This window comes from Alosa alosa, chromosome 21, assembly GCF_017589495.1.
Source record: "Alosa alosa isolate M-15738 ecotype Scorff River chromosome 21, AALO_Geno_1.1, whole genome shotgun sequence".
Lineage (NCBI taxonomy): Eukaryota > Metazoa > Chordata > Actinopteri > Clupeiformes > Clupeidae > Alosa > Alosa alosa.
Genome location: NC_063209.1, coordinates 18,085,305 through 18,098,314, shown reverse-complemented (window position 1 = coordinate 18,098,314; position 13,010 = coordinate 18,085,305). Strand labels below are relative to the sequence as shown.

Below are 13,010 nucleotides of genomic sequence, written 5' to 3'. Positions count from 1 at the left end.
ATCAGATCTTAATCTCTCCGCATATGTGCAACTTGCTTGCACATAAATGCACTTTCTGGGTCATGTGTTTCATTTCAGAAGAGGATCGCTGGTAGAGCCTGGGGAGGAGGAGGCTCAAACTCATTAGAGAGTGACTGACACCGGCCTTGCCGAGCGCTCACACGCCATGGCAGCAGAACTGCAGAACTGGCTAGTCCTCTCCTCCCCACCGCAGCGTAATGACGGCCCTCGGGCTCTGAAGGCTTCCAGTTCAATGTTGGCAACATGTTGGCCTAGGCCTACTGCATGCTTTCACCACACTGAGCCCTAAACTGTATTACACAGGTGTTTAGCGCCCTCTGGTGGCAGATAAAACACTAATAACTTTTCGAATTCAAAAGCTCACACTGTCCATTTGAATGCCAATGTAAACTTCATATAGTCCAAAATGGCAGTTACGGTGGTGAACAGATGTGTTGCCTCTGTGGTGTAGCCTAGGCTATTGGTTCTCAAAGTGGGGTCCGGGGACCCCCAGGGGTCCGCAGCACATTGTCAGGTGGTCCCTGACAAAGTTTGCTACAAAATATGAAATTGTCTTATATGGCTTAAAATGCTACAGTATCAGTATTTGCCCGATTCGCTGATACGCTATCAATCATGTCAAAAACACTTTACTATTAATTAACCGCCAACAAAATGAAAGTTATGTGAAGCAAACACTATGTGTTCAACACAATAGGCCTACATTTGACAAAGAAACAACAAATCTTTAAAAAAAATCCTACATACTGTCAAAGTTTGCTAACATGACTATTGTGGTATTAGCACTGTTTTTTTAAAAATACATATAATATAAGCATCTAACAGAAAAAAAGGCTATACAGCCACAGGATTAACTTAAGTTTTATGTGTTATGACATGAGGGGTCCTTGAGAATTTTTCTACTCCATGAGGGGTCCCTGGCCCACAGTAGTTTGATACTCTTGTTTAGCTAAAAGTTTTCTCCTAGCCGAGCGTGAGCGCCTAGAATCTTTGGCCTAGGCTAAGTAATTTACATAAGTGATGTTTATAGTGAGAGTGAGAGAGTCTACTTTAATTTAGTTTTCATATTGGAAGCAATTGTATCTTGTAGCCTATAACAAGCTTCTTAATAGGCTACCCTTATTAAAAGAGTTTTGCACAGATGGTCCAAAGGTTGTCCTATACCTTTGTATAGTAGGCTAATTTAGGAAAATATTAGTAACATATCTAGAGACTACAAATGTATAGGCTGCAAATTAGTGATAAAGTGATTGATTAATATCAAAGATTCTAGAACAGAGCTCCGCTCTAGAATCTTTGATTAATATTATGCAAAACACCCAAAAGCGCCAAAGACAGATGGCGTTGCTAAGAAGATTAAAGCTGCGTTCTGAGTGGCTACTCACTTTCAAGTCAACCAATAGGATAACCTGTTGCTTCGAGGCCATATGCCTTTTGAAGCGTCTCTTTCTCGTAGGCATATGTGCCCTACTCGTAACTGACAGTTGCCATAGACGGGGAAATGAATTCATCTTTGTAAATAATCCCATGGATAAATGTCAACAGACATCTAGTTTATTTATTTCAGGACCCGAGCCAAAGTGACTACCAGAATACTAAGTTAACTGTGTGCGTCTTACAGCCGTGTGGAAAAGAAACGAGGAAACAGGCTAACTTTAGGCTAACATTAACGTTGCTTTTTGAGAAGATGTCAAAATTTAATTTCAGCTTCAGGAGAAGCGAAAGGAAAGCATTTGTGAGTTGTCATCATCTTTACAATTCCACTCACCTGTTTGTTTGACTTAACTGGCTACATATTCTAACTTAATCTGCTATCTGGATCAGTATCACTTTACTGGCGCTCACTTTTGCTGTCATTAACGTTAGTTATCAAGAATCTTTTGAGTGAGATAATCTCATGCTAGCGTTGTAAAGTCGTTGTTCAGTGTTGAACTTAAACTAGTAAAGTTGCTAACTTAAGCTAACGTCAATTCAGTGCCAGACACTTGGATATCTTCCAAGAGGAGAGTGAGCTGACCTTGGTTTAGTTTATCTGTATTAGTTAGGCTACATGACTAGCTGCGCCAGTTAATGCGCCTGTACAAAGGTAGTTCTAAGGGGACGTAAACGCACACCTTGCCTAGTCTTGTAGCCTTCTCTCAGTTATAATGCAGCATTATCCTAACTGTAGTTGTGTTAACCTCTTGACCTCTTTGTAGTCTGTTGTAGGCCATCTCCTCAGCTCATAGCCATAGGCTGCTACTCGGTCAAGCTCAGGGGGGTATTCCAAGTATATGGTTTAGTGACAAACCTGGGTAAATTAACTCAGATTAAGTGGTAAATCTCCTAATAGAAGAAGCTGTATGAAGCTGTATGGCTTCATTCTCCTAACAAAACAATGACACAGGGCTCTTGTTGTAGGAGGTTTACCACTTACTCTGCGTTAACTTACCCAGGTTTGTCACTAAACCACGTACTTGGAATACCCCCCAGGTCTAACTTTCATAGGTTACTGCGGAATGTGGCTGACTGTTTTGGCCATATCTGTTGCAGTCAACTGTGTTTTAGTACTCTCTGTGTACTGACAACGCATGCATGTTGTATCTCCAACTGTGTTTTATGGTTTTGTGTGTAGAAGCACATGTATAGTCTCCTGTGTACATGCTGTTTTCTGGTGTCTGTAGAGGCACGTGTGTTTGCATTGTGTGTTTCTAACGCTGTGTTATAATATGGTGTGTGTGTAGAAGCACATAGCTCACGGTCTGATCCCTGCTGCCACCATCGCCCCCAGACCTGCCGTGCCTCGCACCCCTCCCCCCCGCAGCCCCAACCCCTCCCCAGAGAGACCCAGGTACCCCCCGACCCCACTCATACGCACACACACACACACACACACACACACACACATACACACACACACGCATGCAGGCATGCACACACACACACACACACGCATGCAGGCACACACACACAGGCATGCGCACACAGACACACACACACACACACACACACACACACACACACACACACACACACACACAGTATGCACACACCCACACATGTTTGTTACATCACCCAGAACTCACAAAATACATGCATTATCACTTACAACACACACATCATCACCCACAACACACACACACTCACAATACACACAACATTACCTGCTCTACACTCCTAACTCGCACACAACACACTCACAATAGACACCAAACACACACACACCCACACACATACAAGATGATAATAAGTATTGATGCCAGTAATACCTCTCAAAGTCCAGCTGATTCAGGGTTATTTCTTCCTCTCTCTCTGTCTCTCTCTCTCTCTCTCTTCCTCTCTCTCTCTCTCTGTATGACTGTTGCAGGTCAGCTCTTGCGGCGGCCATCTTGACCTCCTCTCTGACGGGCGCATTGGCCATCCCCTGTCCTTGACGCCAGTTTCTCTGAGAGTGACTGCTAGCTCAGAACCTCCGGCCGACCCAGCCCTTCGCCACCACTGCCCTCTACACAAGGTAACCTAGCAACTGGCTGTTCATCCCGTGGTCAGGCCTCTGGACTGGACAGGTCTGGACTCCGGTGTCTGGCCTCCACACTAAAGGCCTGATGCACATGTTATTTCAGCCTCCAGAGGCCGCTGTCCTAATGCTTCAGATGGAAGCCGTTGTTATGTAGTCTGTTAGGACAGGGGTGTGGTGGTGAAAACTTTTAAACTTCAATTCAGACATGAGCCCGTTGACGTCCATTTCCGGATCAAAACAACCCAGACATGTGTGTTATTTATTTGTAATTGAATAAACAATTGCATTTAAAACCTTTAAGTAAGATTTGTTCAGACTTCAGAAACACTTTGGGTTAGAGTTTAATGCACCAATTTCAGTTTAATTTCACTGCTGGTTATGTCCCTGGAAGTCGTAAAACAGCAAGTCCAGAAGCGGCCATCAATGTGACCCTTTCCAGACGGAGGGCAAATTCTAATTTGCTAACAGGTTTGTCTGGGTCCACCCAGGCCACCTCTCTTACTCTCTAGCTGTAGTCTCTTCTATCCGGAGGGCAGAGGATGCTGGTCAGACGTCCCTTTGTGTGTGTGTGTGTGTGTGTGTGTGTGTGTGTGTGCGTGTGTGTGTGTGTGTGTATGTAGAGACCGCTGGTTAGACGTCCCTTTATGTGTGTGTGTGTGTGTGTGTATGTAGAGACCGCTGGTCAGACGTCACCTTATGTGTGTATGTGTGTGTGTGGAGAGACCGCTGGTCAGACGTCCCTTGTGTGTATGTGTGCGTGTGTGTGTGTGTACGTAGAGACCACTGGTCAGACGTCCCTTTATGTGTGTGTGTGTGTGTGTGTGTGTGTGTGTGTGTAGAGACCGCTGGTCAGATGTTCCTGTGGGCCTGAGACCTCGCTGCCCCTCCCCTGGCCGCTCTGCGGAGGATGAGGATGATGAAGAGGAGGAGGAGGAGGATGAAGGCCTAGAGGAGGAGGAGCTGTCGGAGGACGGACACGTGTACCAGTCCGTGGAGAACCCCATCAGGAGCCCGTCGCAAGATCTCATCTACGCCGTCCCCCTCAAACTGGTACAACATACACATATATATATATATCCATTCAGGCCACGGTCCTGCTGTGTAGTGATGGCCCATTCAGGCCACGGTCTTGCCCATTCTGCATGCAGAGTGGTGCCCACTGATCCCTCCTCCCCAGCAGGGGGAACTCTCACCTCACGGTCCTCAAGGTCTGTTTCATGGTCTTTTCCCTTAGCTGAAGCAGAGTGGACCAGGGTGGGGTGGAGGGAGGGAGGAATGGAGGGAGGGAAAGAAGGAGGAAGGAAGGAAGAAAGAAAGGAAGAAATGGATAGAGGGAGGGAGGGAGGGAGAGAGGAAGAAAGGAAGGAAGAAATGGATAGAGGGAGGGAGGGAGGGAGAAATGGATAGAGGGAGAGAGGAAGGGAGGGATAAATGGATAGAGGGAGTGAGGGAGAGAGGAAGGGAGGGAGGGAGAAATGGATAGAGGGAGTGGGAGGGAGAGAGGAAGAAAGGAAGGAAGAAATGGATAGAGGGAGGGAGGGAGAGAGGAAGAAAGGAAGGAAGAAATGGATAGAGGGAGGGAGGGAAAGAGGAAGAAAGGAAGGAAGAAATGGATAGAGGGAGGGAGGGAGAGAGGAAGAAAGGAAGGAAGAAATGGATAGAGGGAGGGAGAGAGGAAGGGAGGGAGAAATGGATAGAGGGAGGGAGGGAGAGAGGAAGGAAGGAGGAGAAATGGATAGAGGGAGAGAGGGAGGGAGAAATGGATAGAGGGAGAGAGGGAGAGAGGAAGGGAGGGATAAATGGATAGAGGGAGGAGGGAGAGAGGAAGGGAGGGAGGGAGAAATGGATAGAGGGAGTGGAGGGAGAGAAGAAGGGAGGGAGGGAGAAATGGATAGAGGGAGGGAGGGAGAGAGGAAGAAAGAAGGGAGAAATGGATAGAGGGAGTGAGGGAGAGAAGAAGGGAGGGAGGGATAAATGGATAGAGGGAGGGAGGGAAAGAGGAAGAAAGGAAGGAAGAAATGGATAGAGGGAGGGAGGGAGAGAGGAAGAAAGGAAGGAAGAAATGGATAGAGGGAGAGAGGGAGAGAGGAAGAAAGGAAGGAAGAAATGGATAGAGGGAGGGAGAGAGGAAGGGAGGGATAAATGGATGGGGAGGGAGGAGGAGAAGGAGGAGGAGAACATGACGGAGAGAGGAAGGGAGGGATAAATGGATTGAGGGAGAGAGGAAGGAAGGGAGAAAGTGGATGGATAGAGGGAGGGAGGGAGAGAGGAAGGGAGGGAGGAAGGGAAGGACGGAGGGAAGTCCACTTGGGTACGCTGTAGCCCCACTGCTCTCATAGTGGCTGTGTGGGAGGGGGTTTGAATTTGTGTTTATACGTGTGTGTGTGTGTGTATTCTACAGAGAGCCTCCCAGTCAGATGGAGATATACTGACAGAGGACAGCACTTTTGACATAGTCTCACCCCTGCACACAGAAGGTATGCCCTTCACACACACACACACACACACACACACAATTACAATTTATGTAACCCCTGCACCCACACTAACTAGCTCTAGTTCTCACAGTCTCTATTGTTAGTGTTTCTGCTGTTCCTTAACCCAGAACGGTTCTAGTACTCCTGCAGCGATTGCATGTTTCTGCTGTTCATTCTGCACCCTGTTTCATTGCAGAAGAGATCGAAGAGGAGCCAATAGAGAAGGTAAGTGTTTCAGTTTTTCATTCCTTCGTGTTTGTGTGTGTGTGTGTAGGTGTGTGTAGGTGTGTGTAGGTGTGTGTAGGGTGTGTGTGTGTGTGTGTGTGTGTGTGTGTGCGTGTGTGTGTGTGTATTTGTGGAAGACATATATGTCTACATGTTACACATATGTGTTTCATGAAGGCTCAAAGGCATCTCTACACCTGACAAGTGGTTCATCTCAAGTGTGTGTGTGTGTGTGTGTGAGTGTGTGTGTGTGTGTGTGTGTGTGTGTGTGTGTGTGTGTGTGTGTGAGCGAGAAAGAGAGCGTGCAAGATCAGCTTACTATCCTTAATTGTTACGTATATCTATCACTTTCTGTTTGTCTCTCTCTCTCTCTCTCTCTCCAGCGGCGGAGGTCTTCACCATCACACACTCTCTCTACTCCGATTCAGCCAAGACGCGCCTCACCTCCCCAGCCGAGAACACAGTCACCCACACACACCAGCACGCACACACACACACCTCCACACACCAGTACACACACCAGCAGACACGCAACGAGCTCTCCCAAGGCCATGCCCTCTCCAGGTACCAGCACATACACACACACACACACACACACATACACTCACTCAGACAAACACACACACACACACACACACACACACTCACACACACACACACAATACCCCCCCCCCCCCCCCCCCCAGGGAACTTTCTCGTTCACACACACACACACACACACACACAGTGTGAGGCGGCATGATGAGTGCTGTTGAGGTCTCAGTGGGAGTCTACCCTACCTCAGACATGTCTGCTTGCAGACACTAGCGGGGGGTCAATGAGAGTCCCTTTGGCTCCTCCGCACCCACACACACATTCACATTCACACTCTCACACACACACACACACACAAACACAGACAGAGACACACACACACACAGACACTCACACACACACAAACACACTGGTCTGGAGTGCAGCTCTCCTCCTCTCCATCTCAATAACTTCTTGAGTTGAGTTTCTTTGGTCCGGAGGGCTGAGACCCAGACACGGCTCTCTCCATCTTAATAATTCCTGTCTCTGAGAGGTACCACACACACACACACACACACACACACACACACACCTGGATGTCTGAGTGCCGTGTTCCTGTCAGATAGCCCGGCTCCACACATCCTCTTTTATTCACGCCAGCGTCTCTATTTCCACGGCTGGCATCAATAAACCATGCTGCCCACTCCTGCACCAGGGCCTGCTCACACAGAGCCCACCTTTAGAACCGAGAACCCGCTACTCAGGGCCGGGTCACACAGAGCCCACCTTTAGAACCGAGAACCCGCTACTCAGGGCCGGGTCACACAGAGCCCACGTTCTATGTACATACTGTACATACTGTAGCTGCTGACAAGTTGAGCTGAAGGCCTGCTGTGTGTGTGTGTGTGTTTGTGTGTGTGTAGTAGTAGAGGGCCTTTGTTGGAACTATAGAAGTTGTGTGTGTGTGTGTGTGTGTGTGAGAGAGAGTGGGGGGAATAGTCTTTTGTTCTCCGGATCCTAAATTTGGAAGAAAATCCTCATGGTGACCTTGTGTGCGTGAAATGTGTGTGTGTGTCTAAAAAGGCCACAAGATGTGCATCGTGTGTGTGTGTGCTGCAGCTTGCTCAGCTTTAGGGGGAAATTAATCTCACAGGAAACTTTACAGCTGTGTCAGCAGCACCAGCAGCCTGAGCATTGAGCTGGTGTGTGTGTGTGCGGTGCGTGTGTTTGTGCGTGCGTGTGTGTGTGTGCGTGTGTGTGTGTGTGTGTGTGTGCGTGCTGTTCAGTTCTTTGGGTGAATTAAGCCTCCATATAATCTCATATTAAACTTTCTGTATGTTAGGTGTAGACCCCTCAGCACTGAGCTACCCAGGTGTGTGTGTGTGTGTGTGTGTGTGTGTGTGTGTGTGTGTGTGTGTGTGTGTGTGTGTGTGTGTGTGTGTGTGTGTGTGTGTGGTTCACATGCTCTTTGACTGTTTAATTCCTGCTCAGTCTTCTAGACTCTGGGCTGGTTGTTGGGGCAGGAGACTATGAATATGTGTTGGAATGTTAATAAGAGACAGCAGGCCTGTGTGTGCCCTCTGACTGATCTGGTCTGGGGCAGATCACTGGATAATTACCCCCACGCCCCCAGATCACCCTGCTGATGGAGCTGGGACAAATGTGTGTGTGTGTGTGTGTGTGTGTGTGTGGTGCCAGGCCTCCGTGTGGACCGTGCTGAGGTGATGGAGACCAGCAGGAAGCAGCAGCAGAAGAGGAGCTCAGAGACGAGCCGGACAGGTGAGGACTCACCTGAGCACAACCCCCTCTACCCCCCTACACAACCTACACAACCCCCTCTACCCCCCTACACAACCTACATAAACCCCTCCACCCCCCTACACAACCCCCTCCACCCCCCTACACAACCTACACAACCCCCTCTACCCCCCTACACAACCTACATAAACCCCTCCACCCCCCTACACAACCCCCTCTACCCCCCTACACAACCTACATAAACCCCTCCACCCCCCTACACAACCCCCTCCACCCCCCTACACAACCTACACAACCCCCTCTACCCCCCTACACAACCTACATAAACCCTCCACCCCCCTACACAACCCACATAAACCCCTCCACCCCCCTCCACAACCCCAACTCCTCTCTACTACTCCTCCTCTCCCCCTCCTTCTCTCCTGCTCTCTCCCCCTCTCCTCTCCTCCTCCTCCTCCTCCTCTCCCTCTGCTCTCTCTCCCCCTCTCCTGCATGTGTCTGTGGGAAGCCCTACTGGGGGTCTCTCTCTCTCTCTCTCTCTCTCTCTCTCTACTTCTTAATGAAAACATCATGAGCCATTAGGGCATGACGGGAACACAGCAGACAACACACACGCACACACACTGAATGATTAAATGTGATGTCCATAGACACTAGTGGGTTGAAGGATGATCCCATCAGTGGTCGTGTGAGAGGAGAGTGTTTGCAAGAGCAGGAGCAGGAGTGGTCATGTCAGGCCCCGCAGTGCTGCTGCTGCTGCTGCTGCTCTGTGTTAGTCTGTGTGTCCGTCATAGAAGCCCAGGCATGCTTGCAGACACACTCTTGCCCCGATGGTGTGTGTTAGTGTGTGTGTGTGTGTGTGTGTGTGTGTGTGTGTGTGTGTGTGTGTGTGTGTCGGTCGTATAAGCCCACACACTCCTCCTGAAGGCTGTGTCCTAGGGAGGCCCTGGGGGGCATTATCCTGCCCCTGCGACGCAGTGCTGGGGTATTTTTAGTGCGTCGTGTTTGGGGACTGCTGCCCCTATAAATACAGTTCTCATGCATTTCAGTGGGCTCCTCCATAGTCATGACTCGCCACACACACACACACACACACACACACACACACACACACACACACACACACACACACACACTGCCTGAAAATTTGATGACCTGCACACTTTTCCTTGTCCTCTCCCTCTCCCAGTGCAAGTGTTCCTGCACCCCCCATCAGCAGGCACAGGGTGGGAGGATGGGAATGGAGTAGATTCATTGAGTAGACTCTCTCTCTCTCCCTCTCTCTCTCTCTCTCTCGCTCTCCCTCTCTGTCTCCCTCTCTCTCTCCCTCTCTCTCTGTCTCTCTCCCTCTCTCTCTCTCTCTCTCTCTGTCTCTCTGTCTCTCTCTCCCTCTCTCGCTCTCTCTCTGTCTCTTTTAATTTCTTTCTCCCTCTCTCTCTGTCTCTCTCTCTCCCTCTCTCTTTCTCGCTCTATTTCTCTCTCTCTCTCGCTCTATCAGTTTGATTCAGTGTGCTTTATTGGCATGACGGTTTAAAAGGAAATAGTAAGCACTTTCAGACATACGTGTAAGACCGGAGGTTCTGCGGATGTTAAACGGTGGGGCCTTAAATCTGAACGACATAACCGGTCATATGGAAGTCCGAATTTAGCCGGTTGTTCTACTACTCCCCCCCCTAGTATTTCCTCCGGATATTATGTAAATGTGCTGTGTCTGAACGAAGCGTCGAACATGCGTTAAAATTCACACCTAGTGAGAGGGCGTGTAGGTGACGCTTTTCGTAGATGCCCATGTGGTTAGATCTGACTTAAATTCCAATGTTATGATGGAGTGGCATAGTGCTGTCCAGAAAATCTCCGACCTGGAAAGATGCAGACATCACGGAGCTACTGTCCATGAGGGCATACAACATTTGGCACACAAGTGTTGCCAAAACACAGAGCATGCAGCACTATAGAAATATAGTGGATATCAAAACAAAAGGAGGACATTTCTCTCACTCTGGTCGTATGAATCCTGCTGCTCAACACACTCCACACTGCACACAGAGGCCTCAACGCTGCTCACTGCACACAGAGGGCTCAACACTGCTCACTGCACACAGAGGCCTCAACGCTGCTCAACGCTACTCCCTGCACACAGAGGCCTCAACGCTGCTCACTGCACACAGAGGCCTCAACGCTACTCCCTGCACACAGAGGGCTCAACACTGCTCAACGCTGCTCACTGCACACAGAGGGCTCAACACTGCTCAGCGCTGCTCACTGCACACAGAGGGCTCAACACTGCTCAACGCTGCTCACTGCACACAGAGGGCTCAACTTCAACTTCAAACATCTGGTTCTGACATGCTACACTCCACTAAATCTTTTTAAGCCATTTTCATATATGACCTCTGGAAATGCAATTAGGACCGGATCTCAAATGACTGTTCAGACATGATAAGGTCCCCTCTCCTCTTCCTTTCCTCTCCTCCTCCTCTCCCCTGTCCTCTGCTCTCCTCCTATATTCTTCTCTTCCTCTCATTTCCTCTGATTTCCTTTCATCCTCTCTCCTCTCCTCCTCTCCTCCCCCTCCCCTCTCCTCTCTCATCTCCTCCTCCTTTCCTCCTCTCCTCCTTCTTCTCCTCTCCTCCCCTCTCCTCCCCTCTCCTCCCCTCTCTCATCTCCTCCTCCTCTCCTCCTCTCCTCCTTCTTCTCCTCTCCTCCCTCTCCTCCTCTCCTCCCCTCTCCTCCTCTCCCCTGCTTCATCCTCCTCTCCTCCCAACTCCTCTCCTCTCCTCTGCTGGTGCTGGTGTTGTGTGTCCTCTACCTGTCTGTGCTCTTATCCTGATTGACTTCTCTGTTGTGTCCGTTGCTGTTCTCATCTTGCTTGTCCTCTGTGTGTGGCTTTGTGTTGTGCTGTGTCTTGCTCTGCTTTGTCTTGTGTGTTGGTGTGTTGCTGTGCTGTGCTGTGTGTGTGTGTGTGTTTGCTGTGCTGTGTTGTGTGTGTGTGTGTGTGTGTGTGTGTGTGTGTGTTTGCTGTGCTGTGCTGTGCTGTGCTGTGTTGTGTGTGTGTGTGTGTGTGTTTGTGTTGCTGTGCTGCGTGGTGTGTGCTGCTGGCGCTGTGTCAGGGCTGGGCTCGGAGGCGGGGGAGGCGTACCGCGAGGCCCTGGAGGTGCAGAGGGAGCTAGTGCGGGCGCTGCAGGAGCAGACGCGGGGGCTGGGCGGGGAGAAGCAGGCCCTCAGGAGGAGGTGCGAGGAGCAGGGGCATCTCCTGCAGGAGAGCCAGCAGCGCCTCCTCGCCCTGGAGAGGGAGCTCAGCACTGCCCTCAGGGACAACAGCCCACACACAGGTGACCAATCACACAGCAGAACACTCAACAGTGACCAATCACACAGCAGAACACTCACCAGTGACCAATCACACCGCAGAACACTCACCAGTGACCAATCACACAGAAGAACACACACAGGTGACCAATCACACAGCAGAACACTCACCAGTGACCACTCACCAGTGACCAATCACACCGCAGAACACTCACCAGTAACCAATCACACAGAAGAACACACACAGGTGACCAATCACACAGCAGAACACACACCGGTGACCAATCACACAGCAGAACATTCACCTGTGACCAATCACAAAGCAGAGAACATTCACCTGTAACCAATCACACAGCAGAACACACATCGGTGACCAATCACACAGCGTGGCCGAGATGTTAGCTCACTTCCTGTTAGGCGGCATCATCGTCATGTGTGATTGGCTGTCACGGGCAAATAAACTTGAAATTAAAAAATCTTTGTGCGACTCTGTCTGAAGATCATCTCCGCCAAGTTCTGTGAAAATCGGATGAAATTTGCAACCGCATTGGTGGCGCTAGAGTGTTAGTAAATTGGGCATAGAGTTCTGTAAATTGGTGAGTGATCATCATGGGACGGTCCCGATCAGTGCACCGAATTTCATAACTTTAGAACCAACGGTTAAATTTTCGGCCAAATTTTGACCCGTTGGTGGCGCTAGAGGGCTGGGTTTAGAGATCCATAAATTAGCGTGAGTGGTTAGTGGAGTGTCCCGAAACTTTCTGCCAAATTCCAGCACTTTTTAGCCAGGCGTTCTATGGGCTGCCATAGACTCCAATGGCAGAGGAATAATAGGAAAAGCTAGTAACTCTATGGGTGCCTTCGCAGCTTCGCTGCTAGGCCCCCAATTATTTTTCTCTTTGAATCCCTCCTCCCGGAGCTGCCACTGGAGGAAGAAGGAAGTTCTGTAGTTGAGCTCCTGCATGAGGATGACTTCTGAGTAGATTCTTTAATGCAGTGTGCTGTGTTTGTGTTTTAATGCAGTGTGGTGTGAGTGTGTGTCTGTTTTAAAGGAAAACTATGCAGTATTGGCAATTTCCTTACTGTTTTCTCGGTTTTTGCTTCTTTTTCGCTGGCTCTGTCATGATCTAATGTCTGAGAAACTCCATCGCTACCTTTTTCTAGCCGGTGCCTGGCGGTATGTGTATTTGAATGCAGTAAAGCACTGC

At 49.4% G+C, this 13,010-nt stretch overlaps 1 protein-coding gene across 1 annotated transcript in view; it reads left to right on the top strand.

The window, feature by feature from the left end:
- Positions 1-1,431: 1,431 nt before the first annotated feature.
- Positions 1,432-13,010, top strand: part of cep89 (centrosomal protein 89) — a 71,999-nt gene continuing 60,420 nt past the window's right edge. Inside the window, 9 exon segments of the mRNA XM_048232188.1 lie at positions 1,432-1,756; positions 2,745-2,851; positions 3,368-3,514; positions 4,360-4,570; positions 5,922-5,997; positions 6,194-6,222; positions 6,606-6,786; positions 8,434-8,514; positions 11,604-11,825. Of these exon segments, the coding sequence (XP_048088145.1) occupies positions 1,709-1,756; positions 2,745-2,851; positions 3,368-3,514; positions 4,360-4,570; positions 5,922-5,997; positions 6,194-6,222; positions 6,606-6,786; positions 8,434-8,514; positions 11,604-11,825 (1,102 nt within the window). The 5' untranslated portion in view covers positions 1,432-1,708.